Source organism: Onychomys torridus, chromosome 4 (assembly GCF_903995425.1).
Source record: "Onychomys torridus chromosome 4, mOncTor1.1, whole genome shotgun sequence".
Lineage (NCBI taxonomy): Eukaryota > Metazoa > Chordata > Mammalia > Rodentia > Cricetidae > Onychomys > Onychomys torridus.
Window position 1 is genome coordinate 7,543,407 of NC_050446.1, and position 23,841 is coordinate 7,567,247.

General features: G+C 54.5%; 1 protein-coding gene across 1 annotated transcript in view; it reads right to left on the reverse strand.

Annotated features, from left to right (window-relative positions):
- Positions 1 to 23,841, reverse strand: part of Hmcn2 (hemicentin 2) — a 153,141-nt gene that overhangs the window by 65,386 nt on the left and 63,914 nt on the right. Inside the window, exons 23-43 of the mRNA XM_036185910.1 lie at positions 21,914 to 22,041; positions 19,643 to 19,897; positions 19,064 to 19,150; positions 17,087 to 17,281; positions 16,069 to 16,199; positions 15,681 to 15,828; positions 14,869 to 14,995; positions 14,144 to 14,298; positions 12,367 to 12,645; positions 10,499 to 10,777; positions 9,798 to 9,906; positions 9,470 to 9,639; positions 8,041 to 8,195; positions 7,538 to 7,634; positions 6,897 to 6,992; positions 5,754 to 5,930; positions 4,060 to 4,217; positions 2,828 to 2,951; positions 2,144 to 2,319; positions 1,425 to 1,521; positions 1,175 to 1,294 (exon numbers count right to left, since the gene is read on the reverse strand). Of these exons, the coding sequence (XP_036041803.1) occupies positions 1,175 to 1,294; positions 1,425 to 1,521; positions 2,144 to 2,319; positions 2,828 to 2,951; positions 4,060 to 4,217; positions 5,754 to 5,930; positions 6,897 to 6,992; positions 7,538 to 7,634; positions 8,041 to 8,195; positions 9,470 to 9,639; positions 9,798 to 9,906; positions 10,499 to 10,777; positions 12,367 to 12,645; positions 14,144 to 14,298; positions 14,869 to 14,995; positions 15,681 to 15,828; positions 16,069 to 16,199; positions 17,087 to 17,281; positions 19,064 to 19,150; positions 19,643 to 19,897; positions 21,914 to 22,041 (3,263 nt within the window). The remainder of the gene's footprint in view (positions 1 to 1,174; positions 1,295 to 1,424; positions 1,522 to 2,143; positions 2,320 to 2,827; positions 2,952 to 4,059; positions 4,218 to 5,753; positions 5,931 to 6,896; positions 6,993 to 7,537; positions 7,635 to 8,040; positions 8,196 to 9,469; positions 9,640 to 9,797; positions 9,907 to 10,498; positions 10,778 to 12,366; positions 12,646 to 14,143; positions 14,299 to 14,868; positions 14,996 to 15,680; positions 15,829 to 16,068; positions 16,200 to 17,086; positions 17,282 to 19,063; positions 19,151 to 19,642; positions 19,898 to 21,913; positions 22,042 to 23,841) is intronic.

Consider the following 23,841-nt stretch of genomic DNA (forward strand, 5'->3'; position numbering starts at 1 on the left):
ATACTTCCAACTTTGGACCTCTGAGCATGACCTGCCTTGTATCACTAGAGGTAACACCAAACCCTTCACAGTGACCCCCAGTTCAGTCCCCATCACTCTGTGGACCATTTCCCACTGTTTTCTTCTGGCTGACTCTGCCACAGCCCTACTGAACCCTTCTGCGTCCCAAAAGTATGCTTGGTGTGTTCCTGCCCCAGGGCCTTTGCCCCTACCGTGACCTCTGCCTGGAATGCTTCTTGCTCTATCCTCAGGATCATCTTGGGTCAAACATCCCGGTCACATAACTTAAAATTCCAAATTCTGGCCACACATGCCTTTTCCCTTTGAAACCCACTCCCTAAGGCCCAGAGTGACTGCCTCACTTTCTGTGAGTCACCTGACCACCCAGGTGAGGGGAGACCTTGGTCCTCTTTGCTGTTTGCCCAGGCCCCAGGAAAAACCCTGTCCAACCTGCTCTCCATATGTGGGTTAAGGAAAACCCTCGCAATATTTTGCTCTTGGCTCAGGACTTTGAATGCAGCAGTGGCCAAAACAATGCCTCATGTGGCTCACAGACTGACGGAACAGGACAGACAGACAGCCATGCGGACAGGTAGCCATGCGGACAGGAGACCCTGACCAGCCAGGACTTGGGGAGGGTGGCTCTTGCAGAAGTGACGGGGATTTGGGGCCTGAAGATCAGAGTGTTGTCACAGTCTAGAAGGGGTCTGCAGACGGGGCAAGACAGAGGGGCTGGGGAAGCACCTCTGGAGCCAGCTGGTCCCCATCTAAGGGGCTCATTGAGGCACTAGGGTACTGGGTGAGGGGTGCTGGGTGAGGAGGTTTGGGTAAGGGGTGCTGAGTGAGGGGGTTCTGGGTAAGGGGTTCTGGGTGAGGGGTGCTGGGTAAGGGGTGCTGGGTGAGGGGGTTCTGGGTAAGGGGTGCTGGGTGAAGGGTGCTGGGTGAGGGGTGCTGGGTGAGGGGTGCTGGGTGAGGGGTGCTGGGTGAGGGGGTTCTGGGTAAGGGGTGCTGGGTGAAGGGGTGCTGGGTGAGGGGTGCTGGGTGAGGGGTGCTGGGTGAGGGGTGCTGGGTAAGGGGTGCTGGGTGAAGGGGTGCTGGGTGAGGGGTGCTGGGTGAGGGATGCTGAGTGAGGGGTGCTGGGTGAAGGGGAGCTGAGAGAGGGCAGCCATCCTACCATCTTTCCTCCATGAGATCTTGGGGAAGGGAACGCCCTGGCAGTCACATGACAGTCTGGCGGTCTGGCCCTCGCTCACCGTCAAAGTATAAGGCTCCTTTGAGGGGAACTCTGGAGGGACTGGGTCAGAGCAGACAGGAGTTGAGGGGGTTGGGAGGAGAGAGAGGGTTGTATCCTGGGCCCAGATAGGTGTCCCTTCTTCTTGGGATCTGAAAGCCCGCCCTGGGGGAGGGGACCTGGAGACCCTCACCCCAGACATTCAAGTTGAAATGCTTCTCGGAGCGGCCTGCCTGGTTCAGGGCCTCACAGGTGTAGTGGCCTGCATCCCACACTTTCACTCGGTCTACCTGGCCAGGGGCAAAGACAGCTAGTCAGTGAGTCAAGCAGGGACAGGGTCACCCCTAGATGGACTGTGTCAGCCTCATCATGTCATGTGACCTCACTGAGTTCCAACGTGAAGCTGTGACAGGAGCTTCCTGCCTGTGACACCAGGAGGTTTCTAGAACCCAGGGCCGCTCCGTGTCACCCTCTGGCTCCCCTACATCAGACCCACAGCCAGAAGCTGGGCATATGGCAAGCCAGTCCTAATCCAGGCCTTCATCCATTCCCACCATGCTCAGAAAGTCCACCAGAATCCACCAGAAGAGAAGGTGGGGAGTGAAGGATGATGGGTAAGGGATCTCTCATCTTGGGGTCAGACCCTGACCTGGGGGTAACGAGAATAAAGGGAGAGGACATCAAAGGGTGGTGCTTGGAGATGGGAATGGTCCTGTCACAAGGTGGAGAGGGGTGGGGGAAGGAGGGGCAGCCAGCGTAGGCTGGGGTCCTGAGGAGACTCTGAGGGCTCTGTCTCCTGGCAGATGATCATTGGTCACACTGAGCTGATCACTGCTCATAGGGACCTGAGACACCCATAAGCCCTGCCCTGCGCAGTCAGTGCCTTCAGGCAGTCAGCACACAACTGCACACCTCCAACAAGGCCTTATCTGCAGAGAGGCGGATGCCAGGGTGAGGCTCCAGGGGTTGCCCATCCTTCTGCCATCTAAGCACAGGGGGCGGCATGGCATGGCTCTGGCACTCCAGTACCACTGACTCATTGACCACAACAGACACGTTCAGCTCTTCTCCGAGGATGCTGGGGGGCACTGTGGGTACAGACAGGAAAGGAACCCCTAAGGTGAGTGACAGGAAACCAGGAAAGGCCACAACTGAGGAAGCCTAGCCAATTTCCGCAGCTAGGGACAAACCCTAGTGGATGAGAGTCACATCCAGCCTAGTCCCGCCACCTCAGTCCTGCTGTACAGGCTTGGTGGCAAGTGCCTTGACCTGCTGAGCCCCAACCCCCTCAGTGTGGGAGCCAGAGAGCCCTGGCCTTCTGACTCTGCATATTGCCCCAACACTGGAGCTTCATGCTTCTTCCCCTTGCCCTAACCACAGAGCTCCTGGCCATGCATGGCCACTCGCCTGCTACTTGCCCACCCACGGGACGCTCATGGCCCAGGACACTATCTAATGGTGACCACAAGGTCGGGTGCTAACTTCCCTTTCTTCCATCTGCTCCCTGCCTGGACCGAGCACATGGCTGGGGATCCCTCCCCATCTCAAGCCCAGCTTCTTGGAATGGCCCACCCCCACCTCAGGCTAGAGACTCACTGTGAACTTGTACGACAATGTCCCGATGATCCTCACCCACAGCACTCACTGCTACACAGGAGTAGCTACCCGCATCAGAAGCATGGGCACTGGCCACGGTGAGGACCTGGCCTCCGGGGAAGACCTGTACCCCCAGAGGGAAGTCCACATCAATTGCCCCTCCTACTACAGAGACAGTGCCTGAGCCCTGGTACCACACCCACTTGTATCCTGTTCCAGACCCCTGGGTGTCTTCCAAGGCAGGGGGGCCATAAGCTGCACCCCTGAACCTCAGGACCCCGCTGGCTGGTGGCAGCTGTATCTGTCTCTAGAAGAGCTCCCTGGGGCCATTCTGCCCCCCTCCCCCACCGGCAGCTTGTCATGTGAAGCCAGGAGACGTTAAGAGGTATCAAGTTGAGCTGGACCTCGTGTATAAAACACATAATCAGAACACATATCAGAAAAGAAGAGCATGGGCCGTCTCGTGAGTGACTTTTTAGGTCACATGTCAAAATGAACTTTTTTGACACTGGATTTGGTAACATTAAAATTGGTTTGCCTTTGCCATGCACGGCATGGCACACCTTTATACCAGCACGTGAGGAGCAGAGACAGGCAGATCGTTGTGAGTTCAAGGCCAGTCTGGTCTACATACTACATAATGGGTGCCAGGACAGCCAGGGTTACATAGTGAGACTCTATTTCAGAAATAAAACAAAAATTGGCTTGTCTTTTTTTCCCCCCTGAGGTAAGGTTTCATATGGTCCAGGCTGATCTTGAACTTTTCATGTAGCGGAGAAGAACCTTGATTCTCCTGCTTCTGCCAGCTGAGTGCTGTGACTCCAAGTGTATGCCAGCATGCCCGGTCTATGCTAGACTGTCTACAGAAGGGCTCTCTGCACAGCTACCTCCCTGGCCCTTTTCATTACTTCTTTTTGAGGGAGGATTGAGAGAGATCGACATGTAGCCCAAACTAGCCTGGAACTCACTATGTTGATTGGCCTGGCCTTGAAGTCATGGTGATCCTCCTGCCTCAGCCTCCTGAGTGCTGAGGTCTGGGCTTGCACCTTCATAGCTAGCTCTCTTTTTCCTCATTTCAGTGTGGCTACAGAACACTCTAGGCTACTATTCGGCTGGCATGCACCATAGCTCGGTGAGAAGGGACTCTGCTTCTCCCTCACCCGAGGCCCTTTGCTGCCAGCCCCTGTGGAACACAGCAGGAGGCTGCTCCAGGGGCACCCAGTACTACTGACCTTGAAGCCAGGGGTCCCCTCAGGGGACACAGGGTTTCCATCCTTCAGCCATATCAGCGTAGGGCTGGGGGTGCCAGTGGCATTACAGGTTAGACGGAAGGGTGTGCCAAGCAGCACTGGGCCTGGCAGGCTGGGTGGCAGGGTGATTTGGGGTGGTACTGCAAAAGGAAGCAGGGGACAGAGTTGAGCCCCACTGCAGGTGACACAAGCTGGTGTGCCCTCAGGAACACAGGTCACAAACAAAAGCATGGGTGTCCATCCCAACCCAAGCAGCCATGCCAGAGACACTGTGTCAACACGCCAGAGGCTTCTACTAATGAGAAACTGAGGCTCAGTTTCTGAGCCTGCCCAAGGCTAATCAGCTAGAATGTGGCTGATACCACACTCAAACTCAGGTCTTGGTCAGCAGAAGTGACTTATCATGGGGCTCGTATGGGAAGTGAGAGCTGAGGGTCCTTCTGATTCGGATCTCAGATGTGACACTGCCACCCTGAGAGAACCACAGCTAAGATCCACTGTATCCAGGGGCCTTTCAAGATCAAAGCTGGTTTTTTCTCATGGTCTGTGAGACCCAGCTCTAGTTGGCTACCAACATCACCCTGATTCCTCTCTGTATGGTCCCAGGCATGCCCAGCACTGGTTAATGTTGGCCTCCATGCATGCCATGGCCATTACCATCCTCACCAGAGCAGCTACAACTTTCTGTTTGAGACTCTCATAAGATTGGGCCTCCTGGGGTTCCTTGTTGTTGGAGAAGGTAGGGTTAGGGTTAGTAGGCTGCTCCCTCCCCTCCAGCTGCACATGATCTCTGGGGGCGCTAGAGGATACTAAAGGTGCTAGAGGAGGTGGAGACTGACAGAAGGGGGACTCTGCAGCCTTTGGGGTGCTGAGATAGGACTTTTTGTTAATACCTTTGTTTGGGGGTCATCCATACTCCTATGAGAAACCCTTCACCCATGCTCCTATGAGCAAAGCCTGATAAACTCATTAGTTACCCAAGCTGGACTTGGGTGGAATCATTCCTGTCATTGGGGCTCTAAGCTTAGATGGAGGGATAGATCAATGATAAGATGAATGGGCACAGGGCTGGATAGATGTTGCATCCATGATGGATGGGCAGATATTTGTATACATAAGTGGAAGACTGGATGGCTGGGTGAATGGATGGACCAAAGTTCAGAATACATGGATGGTTGGATCAGTGAATGGACAGTTAATTGTTTGTATGAATGAATGAGAGGCTGGCTTGCTGGCTAGTGAATGGGTTGGTAGATGAATAAATAGATGAATGGATGGATAGATGGGTAAATGGTGCTTCAGTGGGTAGATGGATGGAGGATGGATACACAGAAGGATTAATTGGTGGGTAGGCAGATGGGTAGGTAGATAGGTGGATGGATGGGTACATAGGTGGGTGGGTGGTGGGTGGGTAGATAGTAAATAGATGAATAGATGGAAAAGTAGATGGTAGATGGGTAGATACATGAGTGAGTGGATGGGAACAAAGTGGATGGGTGAATGTAAGGATAGGTGTGTGAATGGTAGATGGGCAGATGGGTGGATGTATAGATGTGGGAGGGACAGATGAATGATGGGTATATAAGCTGAAAAACAAGTGGACCAGAGACAGAGGACTAGACAAATGGAAAGAAAACAAGCATTTTGGAAAAGGCCCTGCAATCCTGGCCACTCACCATTGACCTGTAGGCCATACTGAAGCCCTGCACTGCCTGCCACATTGGTCGCCACACAGCGGTAGCTCCCTGCATCAGAAAGCTGGGCTCGCTCAATACGAAGTACTCTCCCATCAGCTGATACTGTTACCCCTCTCTGGGTAGAGAGAGGCTGGCGGCCCTTGAACCAGGAGACATCTGGGAGAGAAAAGACGTATACAATCATCCTATCAGCTGCTGACTGTTGGCTGTCGGGGCATTCAGAGAAACTTCCAGAGTGAGCACACACTTCTTCCAATGCTAGAAGACAATCAGCATTCTTAGGAAGGGGAGCGCAGACAGAACAGAGCATCATCTCAGGAGACAAGACCAGGAGCTAAGAGGAAGCCTGAGGATGGGGGCTAGTCAGCCAACGTAAGGAAGAGTCCAAACCAGGCAAGCCCTCTCCTCTTCCTCATAGCTGCTACCCTTACCCAGGAGAGCACAGAGCAGTGGTTCTCAACCTTCCTAATGCTTCGACCCTTTAGTACAGTTCCTCATGTTGTGGTGACCATCAACCATAAAAGTATTTTCATTGCTACTTCAAAAGTGTAAATTTTGTTATTGTTATGGATCATTATGTAAATATCTGATATGCAGGATACCTGATATATGATCCTGTGAAAGGGTCATTTGAGCCCCCAAGAGGTCGCAGCTCACAGGTTGAGAACCACTGGCGTAGAAGGCAAGCACCTGGACAACAGCCTCAAAGGCAAGGGTGGAGTACTATGCCTTTGGCTTCCTTATCTCCAGCCAGGGCCCACCATACCTACCTAGGGGCTCCACAGGAGGTAAGTGTTTCCTGGGCTCACCCACCCAATATAAGTGACTGTCCTTAGCTCATGAGGGGACAGGAAATGGGCCCTCCTCCTGGAACATGGATAAGTCCCACCCTAGCCTGGATGTGTGCACTCATCTGATCTACCCACGTTCTTTTCCTTCATGCTGATCTGGGGGGGACCAGCTGGAGGGGACCCTATTCTTCACCCACAGCCTGGGCCAGCCCGGGGATGCTAGAGCCTCTTCACAGAACTCTTAGAGGTTTGTTCCTGACCTTCATACAAAGCTCTGGGCACGTGCAGCCCCCTTCCACAGGGAATGAGGACTGGCCAGAAGGGGTCTTACCTGGAGAGGGCACACCTGAAGCCAGACACTCCAAGGTCACTGAGGCATTCTCCAGAACCGCCTTGTTGACTGGGCCTGGTTCAATGTTGGGGGGAACTAGGGGTCACAAGGAGAAACTGTTCTTGGAGGGTGTGAGCTCCGGGCAGCTCCAATCCCAGCCATTTTTTGTCTTTTTTTCACTTCTCCTAAAGGGTTCTGGCAACAAGGCTCTCACATCCAGGAATCTTGTCCTTAGAAAAGGCCCATACCAGAGCAGGGGCTGTGAGTCCTTCACTGAGGTCACACAGGGTTCCTAGCCCACAACCCCAGCCCCACGAAGGAGCCAAAGCTGGCATGGTAGAATCTGGAAACTCAGGCAGCCCTGGAGAAGCCGGACAGGGCTTGTCCACACTGCCAGGGACACATATGAACCCCAAAACATGAATCTATCCAGCAAGGGAGCCATTAACATGGGCAAGATGACCCCTGAAAACATTGCAAGGGTCTCCCAGCTACTGCTACTGCTTTGTCTCAGCTCTGTCTACCCTTTGCAAGCTTAAACACACAGCTGTAAATCCAAAACTCCCACTCCCAGTACCAAGGTCCCTAGAGGTGTCACCAGTCACCTCAGGCTTTGGACCCAATCAAGCTGCAGTCCTTACCCAGAACCCTTAGTGTTACATCCTTCTTGCTCTCCCCTACCAGGTTGGTGGCCGCACATGTGTAGACACCTTCATCTCTCAGGTCTGCCTTCTCAATCTGGGAAAGAAAGGTCTGGGCATGGGAGGAAGCCATACAGTCCAGGACCAGGCCACAGTCAGTCAGAAGAGGACAGGATGTGGGAATGGCCCCCACAGGCAGATGCAAGCGTTGCAAGTGAGTCATGGGTCCAGAACCGACATTGCTGGGCTCCTCTCTTCTCCATGATATCATCCCTGTCTTTTTCCTCTGGTAGCCAAGTTTCTAGGACCTGGACCAGGCTAAGGGACCCCTCCATTCCCCTAGGTATAATACCCAAGGGCCTATTCAGTGTGCATGCTGCAAAGACTCCCATCTGCAAAGACTCTGCTCAGGGTCTCCAGGACCTCCACAGAGTTGTCCAGATCAGAGCCCCCTAACTCAACCTTGCCTCTCCCACCAGCCAGTCCTGGGTCTCTAACTGTACCTGAAGTCTGCCCCCTGAGGTTGCCATGGCCACACCATCCTTCCACCAGCGGATGCTCGGGGTAGGCACTCCAGTACCTACACACTGGAGGGTTACAGGCTGCAGGAAAGGGGCTGTGAGGTTCTCACCCCCCATGATGTGCACTGACGGGAGCTCTGGGCAGGAGAGATGGAGAGAGCCTGAGTCAGGCTCAGGAGGCTTATAGTGGGTACCCAGCAATTCCTTAAATGGCTACAAGTCAAAGTGTTGCTTTGAAGGTCTAGACAAAGAACTCCTGCTCCTCAAACATCTGGGTAGACTCCCCACAGAGTCAACACAACAGTGCTCTTCCTTTGGAAGTTCTCCCAGTCCATGCAACCATAGGTCCATCTGTCTATCTGTCTATCTATCTATCTATCCATCCATCCATCCATCTATACATCTACCCATCTGTCTATACATCTGTCCATCCATCCATCTACCATCTATCCGTCCATTCATCCATCCATCCATTCATCTATGCATCAAACCATCCACCCATACATCCACCCATCCATTCATTCAACTACATATCCATCCATCCATCCATCCATCCATCCATCCATCCATCCATCCACACACCCTCCACCCATCAATCCATTCATCTATCTATCCATACATCCACTGATGCATCCATCTATCAACTTACTCATCCATCTACCTATCCATTCATCTACCTATCCCTCCATTCATCTACCTACTCATCCACTCATCCATCTCCCCACCCATCTAGCCCATGCATTCAGTAACTTAACTATCCATCCATCCATCTTGCTACCCGCCTAACTGCCTATCCATGCATCCAATCAGCCATACATCCAGTTATCCATTCTATGCATCCATCCACTTATCCACATGTGTCCATAAGAGTATTAAGTGTCCATTCTATGACCAGATGTAGGTCCCACATAAAATAAAGGAGACCACCATACTGCCCTTTTGGAGGTCTCAGAGCTGGTATGGAGAAGGACAGTTACCCAGGCCACTCCAGAGAAGTGGGGTGGTAAGCAGTAGCCATGAGAGACTGAACAGTGAGGATAAAGTGTGGTGGAATTAAGAAGGCTTCCTGGAAGAAAGGGCAGACCTGAAAAACAGGAGCTAGGCAAACTCAGAGGAGAGACAGTGGAGCTTATCAAAGATTTAAATGCAGTTAGATGTGCTCATGAGGATGAGAGTGAGCAGAGGCAAGGCTGGGAAGTCCCCAGGCAACTGGACAGATAGATGACAAGTGTGATGAGCAGCTAAGACAAGCCTCTCCCACCCATGTCTTTGGAAGTACAGCCTAGAAGTCGACACAGAGGAGACAGGTCCATGTCATTCCCAGGCCTGCTGTGGCCTCCAGCTCCCCTACTCCCATCATTTGAGGTTGCCCACTGTCACAGAGCCCCCAGAGCCCCAGATACCCGCTCACCATGCACAGAGACCTCCACCTCAGCCCCAGATGTCCCTGCCTCATTGGTGGCCTGGCAGGCAAAGAGGCCTGAGTGGCTGAGCTCCACATGGCTGATGCGCAGTATAGTCCCCTGTGAGGCCAGCTGCACTCCAGTGAGCTCCTCGGCCGGGCGGCCATTCTGCAACCACCTGATGGGTGGAGAGTGGGTAAAGTCACCTTGAAGCCTCCCTCCCATGGATTCATGACCACGTTTACATCCCTAGGAGCAGGAATGGCTTCCCTGTCACCCTCTCTTCACCACAACCCACATTCTGCCTGTCCCCACCCTGACCAGTTCTATACATACTGGATGGTAGGCACTGGAGACCCTGATGCCCGGCATGGAAGATCTAGAGACTGTCCCACGATGGCAGTCACCTGGCTCATGCCTTCAGCCACCAGCAGCTGTGGGGGCACTGTGGGCAGGACATGCTGCTGAATGGCTGGAGCTCATCCTGGCCTTAAGTGCTCTCAAGGCTCCAGTCCCCACAGCCTTCTAGTCTCCCCTCAAGTGCTCCCCCAGGAGGCCTTCCATGGCCACAGAAGGCCATAAGAGGGGCTCTATGGCCTCCCCGGAGACCATTTATTGCTTGTCTGTCCTCAGATAGACTAAGGACCCGGAGCCCTGCCTGCCTTGTAGTCTGTTCTCTATCTTATGTCACAGAGGGCCACATGGAGATTGTCTGGGAAGGTAGAAAATGAGTGTCAGCTGAGAAGGACTCGAACTCACTCCCAGGTTGGGGGCTCAGACAGGCTCTTGGACATGCCCATACTGTGGACAGAGGGCAGAGCACCATCCTTTCCAGGTAGTTCAGGGCTGTGGGAAGGAGTGGGGATCAGAGCCCCCTAACTCAACCTTGCCTCTCCCACCGCGTGTTCCCAACCCAGGTCTCACTGTTCACCTGTGGCACACAGGGAGAGGGCATATATGCTTCCCTGCTACCCTCCACCTCCTCTGGGGCTAAGCATGGAAGGGCACGGGAGGGGACCTATCCACAGCTGGCTCACCCTGCACCTCCACTGAGTACTGCAGCACAGCCTCTCCGGCAGGGCTGCTGGCCACGCAGCTGTAGAGACCACCAGATGCCTCTCCTGGGTTCTCCAGCTGCAGGACACCACCTGCCTCCAGCCATGTCCCGTTGCTGTCCACCACTGGCAGCCCTTCATGCTGCCAGGAGACGGTGGGGGGTGGATGGCCTCTGGCCACACACTCCAGTGCCATGGGCTTCCCAGCCATGGCCTGCACCAGGTACGGCCCTCCATCAGCACCCTCAATGGTAGGTGAAACTAGGGGAGATATAGGGCTGTCTCAGGGACCAGTGGCTGCAGCTTTGCTCCCCAGCCTCATTCGATTAGCCGGTCCTTGCTCAGACACAGTCTCTTCCAGCCAGCCACTCTCAGACAGTTCCATCTATCTCAGTTCCTGGAGGCCCCTCCCCAGCCCCTGCTTATATCTCTTCTGCTCCCACTACCACCCAGAAAGCTTGTCATTAGACAACACCAGCCTGTCTACTGAACAGGGATGGGTCTCCAGGACTCCACACTAGGCCACTATCCCTGGAAGTCTCCTCACCCCCAGAGAGAGACAGCAGATGGCTAAGGCAGATCTGAGCCAAGATGGTACGATCAGGGGGCTCCTGATGCTTGAAGTGTGCTCAGAGATCATTGCAGCCAAGCCCAAGGGATGCGTAGGGGGCCATGTCCCTCAGGCCCTGAGTTGCAGATAGAATCACCAGCAGGTGACCCTGTGCCATCATGAACTTCATGATGCTTCCAACCTTATTAGGGCCCCGAGGCTCTTGGAAAAGATGATGGACATGCAGTTTTCATTCTATTTCAGAGGTGTTGGAGCTCAGGGAGTCCCTGGTGGCAGGTGCTGCAGTGGGCCCCACCCTTTCCTCAGCTTACCGCCTCCAGACTCCAGCACCCAAGCTCTTTGCACCTATGTGGTCAAAGCTCTCTTGCTGACTCTTCACCAGGGGCCAAATGACTCCTGTTAACCCTCAGGCTGTTCCCTCACTCCCCAGAGCACCTTGCTCTGCCTTACCCAGGCTCACCCTAATCCTTTCTCAAGAGTGCTCCCTATTTCCTTCCTTCCTTCCTTCCTTCCTTCCTTCCTTCCTTCCTTCCTTCCTTCCTCCCTCCCTCCCTCCCTCCCTCCCTCTCTCTCTCTCTCTCTCTCTCTCTCTCTCTCTCTCTCTCTCTCTCTTTCTTTTTGAGAAAGGGTTTCACCATGTAACAGCCCAAATTGTCCTAGAACTCACTCTGTAGATCAGGCTGGCCTTGAACTCACAGAGATCCACCTGCTTCTGTCTCCTGAGTGCTGGGATTAAAGGCGTGTGCCACCACCACTCGGCAAGTGTTGCCCATTTTTTCCAAGCCCACTCTTCAGGATTGCCAATTCATGGTGTGACATCAGACCGTCCCAGGAAGGGACAGGGCCCATGCATCCCTGAGGTATGAGCTGGCAAGCTTCTTCATCCCATGGGAACACAGGAGGCCAAATGTTTTTGGCAGCTGGTTCTACTGCGCACCAGACAGGGGCCCCAGGTCTCGCTCTAAGTCCTAAGCCACACACAGTTTAAGCGGGATTTTCATGCCACCCTGAGAAGTTTAGTGGGGAGAGGAGTCCCATAGTCCTCCAGGGGAAGTTAGACTCTGCTCAGACTCCCACCTAGGCCCTGCCCCGACTCAGTTTCCTCATTCTGCACAGGAAAGGAAAGGCAGAGGGCTGAAATGAACCCCATACATGAATCACTTCATTTATCTTTGAATACTCAAAGGGCCCACCCCTCATTGACCTTCAGGGACAGGCAGAGGTCACCTCCCACTGTCCACACCAGCTGCCCATTGCTGCAAGGCCCCTGGCTGCTCACCATAAACCTCCAGCCTGGTGGATTTCTTGGTGAGCCCTGCAGGGTTGCTGGCCTGGCAGGTATAGAGGCCAGCACTGGAGCGCCGGGCCTTCACCAGCTGTAGCTGCCGGCCACCCTTGCTGTAAACCACTTCCGGGCTGGGGGCCAGCAGGGTCCCATCCTTGTGCCAGATGATGTCAGGGGCTGGCATTCCTCGGGCCTCACAAAGGAGCTGTGCTGTGTGGCCCTCCAGGACGGTCACCTCACCCGTCTCATTAGATCCCCAGATGGTGGGAGGTGCTGGGGACAGAGACGAACATGAGGGTGGTCACAGATTAATGGAGTCAGCCCCTGGTGTCCCTTGAATGGCATGCACACTGTCCAGGCTTCTACTCTAAGGACTGGCAGGCATGAGGGCTAGGGGAAGGGACACAGACAGAGGAGGCCAGTTCAGGGACATGCCGGTGTGGGACGCAAGCCCAGTCACTATGGGAGGGATGGTGCAGGTGGGGAGAGGGACCACAGTGCCTCTAACTCACTGTATGACCTGGGGTAGGTCCTGTCCCCTCTCTGGGTCTCGGGGTCCCCATCTGTGGAGGAACTTTATCAGGGCTTCCCCTAGGGCAGGGCACTCACAACTGGTACTCAGGATGATGGCCGAGGCACAGGATACAGTGTGATACCACCCTGCCTCCCAGACCATGCCCTCCTAACCATGTGGAGAAAAGGCTCCATCTGAGGCCACTGTGTCACCAGCCTGTCCATCCCTTCTACTCAGCTCTCATTTTAAGATTTATTTTATTGCTGGGCGGCGGTGCTGCACACCTTTAATACCACTGTTAATTGGGAGGCAGAGCCAGGTGGATCTCTGTGAGTTCAAGGCCAGCCTGGTCTACAGAGTGAGTTCCAGGTCAGGCTACACAGAAGAGAAACCCTGTTGTGAACCCCCCCCAAAAAAATTTTATTTGTTTATTTGGGTATGAGGATGTGGATATGTTGTATACACACTCACTCACACACACACATGTGCAAATGGGTGTGAACATGTGCATGTGGGTGCATACATACAAAGGTCAGAGTTGATATCCAATGTCTTCCTCTATTAGACTCTGCCCCTTAGTTTTTGTGACAGCAAATCTGGGCCTCATCAGTTCAGCTAGACTAGGTGGCCAGAGAGCCCCAAGAGTCTACTCGTTCCGGCCTCCCCAGTGCTCCTCAGTGACTGTCCAGGTGAGGTGACCATCCTGGAGGGCCACACAGCACAGGCATGTGGCTACCATGTCTAGATTTTTACATGAGTGCTGGGGATTCAAACTCAGGTTCACATGCTGACAGAGCGAGTATTTTACCAGCCGAGCCTTCTCCCCAAGCCCTCAACCCTGTTGTTAGCACAGAGCACAGATGTAGGCTAAGTGCTTAGCTTAGGGCAGCTCTCTGGATGTATTTGTTGGTGCTGTTCTGTAGTACTCAGGGTGTCCTGCCTGCCAGGCAAGGGATTCCCCCACTGAGCCATGCCCCAGGCCCTGGGTGTACCAATGTTTCCTGTTCCTTCCATTAATGCAGCTGACACTGGCTTCCCACTCACACTTGGAACACTAAATTACCTCATTATCATATTCCCATGTAAACAAGAGCAACTGATATAAGGGGAAATCAAAGAAGTCATCACCCAACACACACTAGAAGCGGTGAGTATGTGAAGTGGTGGTCTGGGGAAATGTGGGCCCACGTGCCCTTGGTTCCTGTTAATGCCTCCCATCCCAAGAGCATCAGGAGGGCCCAGGGGCACTGAACTCACAGTAGATGCTCAGCTCAAAGTCCTTGGCCTGCTGGCCGGCTGGGCTGAAAGCGACACACTGGTACCGCCCTGCGTCACCCAGGTGACTGCTGATAATTCTGAGAACCTGGCCATCCTCCTGGAGCAGGGTGTGAGGGTCCCCTGGCAGGATGGACCTGGAGAGAAGCCATTGGTCAGGCCAGGGTATTTGCAGGGTAGCTGCTCAGAGGGATTGCAGCTTATGATAAGAGTGGCACTCCCCAGATGCCCATGAGAGGACAAACAGTATGTGGGCCTCCATTCTGAGGAGTATTAGTCAGCCCTAAAAAGAAGTGAGTTCCCGACGCTGGCTGCAAAGGGATCATCATATCTTCAAACATTCTGCTAAATGAAGGGACCAGACTGCAAGGCCTTGCATTGTCTGACTCTGCTCATAGGAGTTTTGGGGTTTGGGGGATGATAGAGTGTTCTGGAATTAGATGGTAGCCACAGTTGTATAGTCCTGTGAATTCAATATCTGCTTTTAAATAGTTAATTGTACATTATGTCGTTTTTCCATGGGCTTCTCATTCCCAGAATTAGAGAAATTAGAGTTGATAGCCAAGGCAAGATTTCACCAGAGTAAGAACAGGGTCTCCTGGCAATCACCCACTGTTGACACCAACGCTGCCCTCCACCCAGTGCTGCTCTCAGGCTTCCCCACCCCCACCCCCAACCCCACACAATCCACAGAGAGGGTCACTCACTGCCCATCCTTGGTCCACTCCACCTGGGGTGTGGGGACTCCTGAGGTCTGACACTCCAATTCCACATCAGCACCAGCCAGGCCCAGCACCTCCTGAGCGGTCCCAGCTCCCAGCAAGGAAGGAGGGACTGGGGGTGGGGAGAGAGGAAAAGAGGGCATGACTCAGACTCCACAGGACCCTTGTCCATGAAGGCCCCCTGGCCTGCACACCCTACCCACCTGAGAAGCTCCCCAGACACTGCTGGATGAGCCCTTGCCCTGAGCTATCAGCAGCATGGACTGCCACTGTGTAGTACCATTGTGTGGTGGTTAATCTTGCCAACTAGATGAGATTTAGAACACACTGATTTAGAAACAAATCTCTGACTGTGTCTGTGAGGGATTTTCTGGATTGGGTTACTTGAGGTAGGAAGATACCCTAAATGTGGATGGCACCTCCTCACAGGCTGGGGTCCTAGGCTGCATAAAAAGTAGAAAGTGAATTCATCTCTCTGTCTCCTGACGGTGCATGTGACGGACCAGCCGCCTCACGCTCCCACTGCTGTGACCCCCCCCCCCCACCCCATCATCATGGCCGACTCTACCTTTGAACTGTGGGCCCAGATAAGCCCTTTGCCCCTTAAATGGTTTTCGTCAGATATTGTGACAACTAAGTCTGCCTGGTAGTCACGGCTGTTAACCACGTGACTGTCCCCTGTGTGGTATGCTCTGTAGGCTCCTGAAGATAGGGTCTAGGTCTGTGGTGGCTCCTCTCTGTGCGTCTTGCTCTCTGCTGACACATGCTTGGGAGTTCAGGACACGGTCCTCACTCACTGAACACAGCAAGATTGAAGTCCCTCTGGGCGCTGCCCGCCTGGTTCTCAGCCCGGCAGGTATAGAGGCCAGAGTCACTCTCTTGGATCCTGGGGAAGTGGAGGGAGTGGGCACCATCCAGGAGGCGATGGTCACCAGCCTCTGGGATCTGAGGACAAGGGGCCAGAGGGAGTAAGTATGAGCAATGAGGAAACAGAGGCCGGTGGAGCTGTTTGGTGACCGGAGCCCAGAGGTCTCAATCCCCCAAGAGGACTCTCAGGAAGTCCTTTCAGCCCCCCCCCCCCCCCCCGCCACTGCGCCCAGGCATTCCCAAAGACATGTCATATTCCTGTGCCACCTCAGCACACATAGGAGCACCCCCATGCCAACCTCCTCTGGAGACACCCACCAGCTGCCCCTCCCTGAGCCACACCACCTCGGGGGCTGGGAGGCCGTTTGTGTCACACTCCAGCGTCAGAGGCTGCCCAGCCAGGCCTGACACGTTGGTCACGCGCCCTTCTTCCCGGATGCTGGGGGGCACTTGGGGAGCAAGGAGATGCAGAAAAGTGGCTCCCACTTTGGCCAATCTTGTTGGCTAAGACAGTCCACCCACATCCTGCTCCATCCCCAGGTCCTCAGGCCTGTCATCAGCCTGTCCCTGGGACCCCTGAAGACTCATCTGCTTTCATCTATCCTGGTCCCTGATCTGACCACAAGGGCACAACACATCTCACACGGTCACAGCAGCATCACCAGAACAGCCCCTCCCCCACTGCAAACAGATTCCATACTCAGACTCATACGTCTGAGAGGCGGGATTCCTGGACACATCCGGTTCTACCTGCAACCAGGTGTCACATCTGGGGAGGCCCTGAGTGGGAATCGCTGAGGTGTGTCAACCTCTCAGGGAAGACATTCTTTGACAAACTGGGGACACAAAGTGGCTAGGAGTACTGTTTAACCTGAGAGGTCTGGCTCACCCTGGCAGTCGGGAGTGCTCCCAGCCTGTCCTGCCCTTGTGGAGACCCTGCCCTTGTGGAGTTCCCCAACCCTGCACTGGGCACCCTGTCTGCAGGGGTAGGAGCTCTTGGTGGTGGTGGTGGCCCAAAAGAAAAATCTGGTGCAAAACTCAGGTCCTCACAGTTGCACAGCAAGCGGTTTACTGGGTGAGCTGTTACCTCAGATCTTGACCTGCTAACTCATCTCAGAAGCCTACACTGTCCCTGTAGATGTACCTGGTGAAATGGGGTGCCCTGTGCAACCCTCAAGCCCCAATCTTTCCTGGCCTCTGGGAGGCGGAGATCAGGCATTTGTGTGTCCCTTGTAGGAAGCGTTTGGGCCCTGGGGTCTGGGCACCATTTTGGATCTCCATGTGGAAGATGGATACAAGCCTGTCCCCAGCCTCCATCTCCAGGGCCTCAGCTTACCATAGACCACCAGCTTGGCTCTCCTGGATGCAGAGCCCACCTCATTGGTGGCCTGACACTCATACTCTCCACTGTCCGCAAGAGAGACTGAGGTCAGGAACAGAGACCCTTCATCCAGCACTGCCACATCTGCCCGGCCATTCAGGGGCTCTGAGGACGGGCCCCTCCGCCACGTGATTTGTGGCTTTGGTGTCCCTGGCGGGGTATGAAGAATCGTCAGGCAAAATATCGGACACCACCCCTCCATGCCAGCACTGTCCCCTCATGTGACCCCTCTGCACATGTCGCTGACCTTCATGGTGGGTGGTCTCAGGCTCTATGGCACCCCCAGGTCAGGAGGAGGAGTAGTCTCGGATAGGCAGTATTTTCCCTTGTCCCCACATAATATTGAGCATCCATAGGTACATGGACAAACCCGTTTTCTGACTCTCAGAGAGGCCCCGGGTGTCCTTCCCACACACCCACTGCCAGCCCCGAGCTCTCCTCTCCCTGCCAGCTCCAACTACCAAATATTCCACAGAACACTCCGTCAACTAGCTTTTCTTGCTCGGTATCTTCCCCCGTGAGGATCAGGGTCTTCATTGTTCCCTGATGTGCCCAGGCCACCAGCACAGCTCACATCCTAGGAACTGTGTGAATGAACAAGCCTTCTGTGCTCAGCATGCTGCACTGTGCCACTGGAGCTGGGCACAGGCAGTGGTGATGTTGACTCTACCTGTCCTGCCCCTACTCCACAGTGTGACCAAACTTGGGGCAGCCATGCTCCAGCCACACACCCCAGCCCTGGAGGAGAGGTGATGATGTCCCTGGGTATCCAGGGCTTCCCTGTGCCTGGCTCCAGTGCTACGCCCTTTAGCATTCAGACCCAGAGCCCACTACTGTCCACTCTTAGGGAAAGGACCAAATACAGCCTGGGGTGGACCAGCCCAGAAAGGATGCATTACTGAGGGCCTTGGGTGATGCTGAAGTCTGGCTCTGATGGTCCAAGGATGAATGTGGGAGAGATGAGTGGACCACACACTATAGTACAGTTTGAATGTAGGAGGCTAAGTTTGGTGGCTTGCCCATGGCGGTTACTGCCTGCTGTTCTAGAGCGCAACACTAGGTGGCACTATGATCAAGGCTCCCAGTTCCCACTTAGGCACCTGTTCCCGAGCCCCCTCTCCTGCCTGCCTCCTTTGTGCTGTTCAGGATCCCACAGGTGCCCTGCTGCTGGAGATGGAGTTGCTGAGGCCAGGGGATGCTTTGCAGGCTCCTGCTGGCTTCTTTACCCACCTCTTGCTCCACAGATTCTCAGCCTGGGGGAACACTGACCAAGAATGGAGATGGCTCTTTGGACCCACCAGTCACAGACAAGACCAAAAAGGTGGGTCACTGGGACAGTGAGGTCTGGTGGGTGGTATGGAACATGCTTCAACTCCTGAGTGCCAGGCATGGGTCTGGGAGCTATGACTCACACCTCCTGCCTTGAGACCTCACAGCAGGGTCACTGTGAGGACGGACATGCCCCCACCATGCAAATGAGGAGGCTGTGGTTCAAAGAGGAATGTAAACATCCAGGACAGCTGACCCTGAGGTGGCAAGCAGAAAAGGCTGGCTTGCTTGGGACCACTATGAGAAAGTATGGGGAAATATGGTAACTCCACAGTCTCAATTCAAAAGGTCCCAAGAGCTGCCCTTAGCCACGGCTGTCACTTTCCCAGACTCTGAGGACTATGGGGATTCATAGGCAGGCTGACTGAAGGTCAAACCAGACCATACTGAGTCACATACTGGCTGTGTGTCCTTACATAAATTGCTTAACCTCCCTTGGACAGGACATCCCTAATAAAAACTAATGGCAATATCCATCCTATAGAATTATCATTGTGATTCCATAACCCCCATAACCTCAGGAGGTCATCATATATGGTGGTGAAGTTCCTGGAACCCAAGCCAGCCCTTGCTTTCCTAGCCCCACCCTGGGCTCAGCCTCACCTCGGGCAGGGCACGGCAGACTGGCATTTTCCCCGGCCACTCGCTCCAGCAGGCCTGTGGTCTCGTCGACCCCCCAGTGTGGTGGCTCTGTGGGAGGTAGCGAGGCCATGTCTATAACCCTCAGGTCGAGCATTCCCAGAACCCCAGTCCCCAGCCTCCCAGGGAGCCAGCATCAGAGGCTGGGCCTGGGCATCAAACACAAGAGGTATATATAGTAAGCAGGGTCGTGGCAGTGTCCTCCCAACAGAATCTCGCTTCCAGTTCCCAACAGTGAAAATGTTGGTACTGATCCAGAACATTCTGTGGCCTTGCCTATTCCTGGATCACCTTGCAGGTGAAAAATGGCCTGAATTGTCCATGGGGTAAACGAGAGAGCCGAGTCAGACACCTGATCCCTGACCCTGACAGTCCCACAGGGACTTCACCAAGGCCTCTAAGGTCACAGGCCACAGGTCATCTGTGCAAATCAGGGAGCCTGCATGGTGCCTCTGAGGATCTACTGCTCAGAACTGGACAAGCAGAGTCCAGAACACCTCAGAGGTAAGGTGTGGTGGTCCCATTTGGGACTCAGGGACTTACCCAGCACTCGGAGCTCCAGGTTCCAGGTGTCGGTGCCGGCGCTGCTGTAGGCTTCACAGCGGTACAGCCCAGCATCAGAGGTCTGGACAGCAGCAAAGTGGACAGAGCCCTGGGGTCCCTCACCCCTCAGGGCCATCCCATCCTTGAACCAGCTCAGTTGGGGTTCCGGGTTGCCCTCGGCCACACAGTTCAAATCAAGGGCTTCCCCCGCCAGCACCTTCAGGACCCGAGGGCCAGGCTGCACCTGAGGGGGAACTGGCAGGGTTCCAAGGATGGGCATCAAGGTAGGTTACCTACTTAGGGGTCCCAGAGCCCCAGCACATGCTACAACCCTGTTACCAGCAAGCAGCAAAGTCATCACGGGGTGGAAAGACCTAAGGTAGAAATCCCTCATTGCCCAGGGAAGAGCTATGGCCTCCCATACCCCGAAAGAGCAGAATCCAGCTTCCACATGGACGCCTGAATGCACTCAATGCATTTATCCCCTACCTCCACCAATGTGCCCTGTGCCACTTAAGAAGTGCCATCTGGTCTACCCCAGTGTAGTGGGCATATGGGGAAACTGAGGCACTGAAGTCAGGACTGACTCAGAATGGCCCAGCCAGGTTGGAACAGTACACTCAGAGTAGCTACACAATCCCATTTCTGTTCCCTACCTATGCTGTGGTACTTGGCACCAGTTGAGCCTCAGTTTCCCCTTGACAGAGGGGTGAGGTAGCACCCACTCCCATTGCCCTCTCCCCCAGCCACACCTATGGGTTGTGTTTATATTTTCCTACACTCCACTCTGTGACTCCTCCAGCAGGGTAGAGAACGCCACACCCAGTTTGAAGATGGGGAAACTGACGCTTATACAGATTTGCCTCCTCTTTTGGATGCAAGGAGTTGGAAATCACAGCCCTGGGTCTGTGTGTCTGAGAGTTCAGGCCGCTTCCAGAAGGCTCAGCCGGTGTAGCCAGGAACATCCACAGAGCCCAGGCCACACTGCTCTTCTGGGTCACCAGGCAAGCTGAGGAACCCTGACATTGTCCCAATTTCTAGGAAACTAGCCCATGACCCGCTGCCTGGCAGTGCTTGGAAGGGGTGCAGGAGCATGGAGACGTCCATGCCACAACCACTATGCCATGCCCACCATCTTTGCCATACCATTCTGAGCACTTGACTCTTAAGGTGTCCCTTCTGTCGACTGCAGGTTGGGCATGATTGTGGCCCCACTTCACAAGGGTCAGAGAGATCAAACAACTAATCTAAGGTCACACAGCAAGCTGGCAGCAACGTCAACTGAGATTCAAATCCTGCTATGCTGTTTCCAGATCTGCTTCTCACTTCTACCACCATATTCCTCTCATTTGTTAGGGAAAATCTTCTCTTTCCACCCCCAGTCCAGACCTCAGCCTATCTGTCTGTAAAATGGGATGCTGGTATGGACAGGGCTGGCGTGCATCTGTGAAGGGTTAGGGATGCTTGGCTGTGAGGGCGGATGATGTGTCTAGCCACCGAGTTGGAGTGTGAAGGACACAGATGAACACTTACAGCTGTTCCCCATTACCCACAGACTTTGAACATGGATTTCCAGTCATAATCAACAATGTGGAACATTCATTATCTTTCCATCCTTCTCTCATGGGGCCCATGAGAGAAACAGGTGTACTCGGCCATGATTGGTCCTGTCTTAGGGTCTCCCCAGGGCGCTGGCATGTGACTGGCCTGGGATGACTTCTTTTGAATGGGACCATTCCAGGGACCCCTAATGTGCTGGGGACCAGTATCACAGTGGTGTAAATTTACAAAGTTAGGGCTGTAGTGATGCCTGAGAAACTGGAGCCTCCACAAACATCAGCAGGCCTGTTCCAGGTAGGCATCGAGCAGGTTAGAGAGGGTCTCTTTACGGAGCCTCAGGCACTCCTGGCAGGAAGAACCCTAAACCCCATGAGCCTTTGCAAAGCTAGAGCTGGGCTCCCACGTTGTGTGACTCCAACTGGACAGAAGGCCCCGGGACCACTGCTCCTTACGTGTCCCTGCTCTTGGTCCCCACGGGGCCCTGTTCTTTGTGGGACTCTTTAACAACTCCCCAGGCCCAGAGACAGGAAGAGGGATGCCTGCTCTGGCACTGTGGAGCCTGAGGGAAGGTAGAGGGACAGACAGGGCATGGAGGTATGGATGGAGTGAGAGACAGCCTCCGGTGGGCCCTACCTTGAACCCTGAGGATGCAGTGGCGAGACGTGGCCCTACCTTGAACCCTGAGGATGTAGTGGCGAGACGTGGCCCTACCTTGAACCCTGAGGATGTAGTGGCGAGACGTGGCCCCTGCGGGGTTGCTGGCTGTGCACTCATAGTGGCCATTGTCGCCCACCTGGGTCTGTGTCAGATGCAGGGAGCCTGATGGGAGGAGGTCATACCTGTGGGAGGGAGGAACAAGAGTGAGACCTCATTCCACCCTGAACAGAGAAAGGCTTGAAGATCCACCTGCAAGGATCCAGCTGCCTCCCCCAGGCAGCCTTCCCAGGCTGAAGTAGCATCTACCTTCAGGACTTGACTCCAGCCCCTGCCCTGCCTCCAGCAGCCAAGGCCAGGCCCTCTCAGTGTAGCACATGTAGAGAGGTGGGTGGGTCCCAGTCCACACTCCCAGCCTACTTAGCAGTGTGACCCAGGACATAAACTGTCACCTCTCCCAGTTTCCATTTCCTCATCTATAAAATGGGCCTGCATCCCTGGGGCTCTGGCACAACACTCCCCTCCATGCCACACTACAGCTGATGGCAATGCCCCTTGTCCTCAGCACATCTGTTTGTCAGGAGGCTAGAGTCCCTCTGCTTCCAGAGAAAAGTCCACTAGCCCTAAGTCCTCAGTGTCTGAGTGCCCAGGTTCTCCTGAGCTCAAACCCAGGGCCTCTTGGGGAGTTACTGTCCGGAGATCATGCATCTTGGAGATCCATGAGAAGAAACTTTGTAGACCTTCCCCCAGATCTGGCCCACCTTACCAGTCCCTCCCCACCAAGGTTACAGGACCCTAGCCAGGCTCCAGCAGCTGGGATGGACCCCAAGGGGCTCTGCAGACATGATGTCAACTCCATATGTGTTGGCTCCAAGGGATGGCGGCTGCAGCCTGTGGCCCTGACTAGCCTAAGAACAAGTGTCCAGAACAGGGGTGGAGGACCCCACGGTCAACTGTCAACCTAGCTCTTCAGATGGCCTTCATCCCCTCACTGCTGGGACCAAGTAGCCCCTCTGCAAAATGGCATCACAGGGCCCCTGGCGGGATCCGTGGGAGCAGCCCTGCAGTCCCCACCTCCCTCCATGCAGCCGCCAGGGTGCATGGTTTCCAGCCACACCCAGGCTGTCAGCACTGGTTTTGCCTCTGTCTACCCATTGGTAAACAGAAGTGATAACCCCTCTATCCAGAACCTTCTAGTTCATCCGAGTATGCAGCAGGCATTGTATATAGCTCTGGATGACGTGTAAGTCAACAGCCAGCATTCTACCAAATGATCTACATTCCAGGTCCCCAGCACCCTGTCTTTCTTATAACCAATCACAGGTCATTTCCTGCAGAAGTTGGTGCAGAGGTGGGGTGGGATGCTCACTATCATAAGGAAGAAATGAAGAACTGCAGGTCCATGGTTCAGATAAGCAAACTGACACTTGTAGGGCCCCTCTGCCCAGAAGAGTGGGTGCTTGCTGGACTGCTGAGGTGGTCAGGGACAAAACTCAAGCACACTGCCATGGCCTGGAGTGATCTGTGCAAAGCATCCCCTCCTCCCTCATCATCCTCATCCCAGGCCCTGTCAAACCCTTCAGAGCTCAGGCTCAACCCACTCTTGCTGCCCTGTGCCTGCTGGGATGCACCTGTTCTCCTCCTTTATGCAGACACCATTTCCTCCCAGAGCCCATCCTGTGGCCTCTTGTGGCTCTACCCAGCTTGTGACACCAGGATTCTGTCTTCCAGAGGCTCCGATGGGAGACCCTTTATCACCAGACCCAACCCAGACCCTGCACAGAGCAATGCCTTTATGGAGCTTCCTACTAGGCTCAGAGAAAAGGTAAAGCCACTGTCCTGGGTCTGGGTCTGGCTGGAAATGACTGGGAGGTTTTGGAAGGGAGTTCCAAGAAGTTTCCACCTGCCCTTCCCCCTACAGCCCTCCCTGCACCTTCCCATAGGCTCAGAGGGAAGCCCTGGCCAGGGAAGGGAGGAGGTGTACA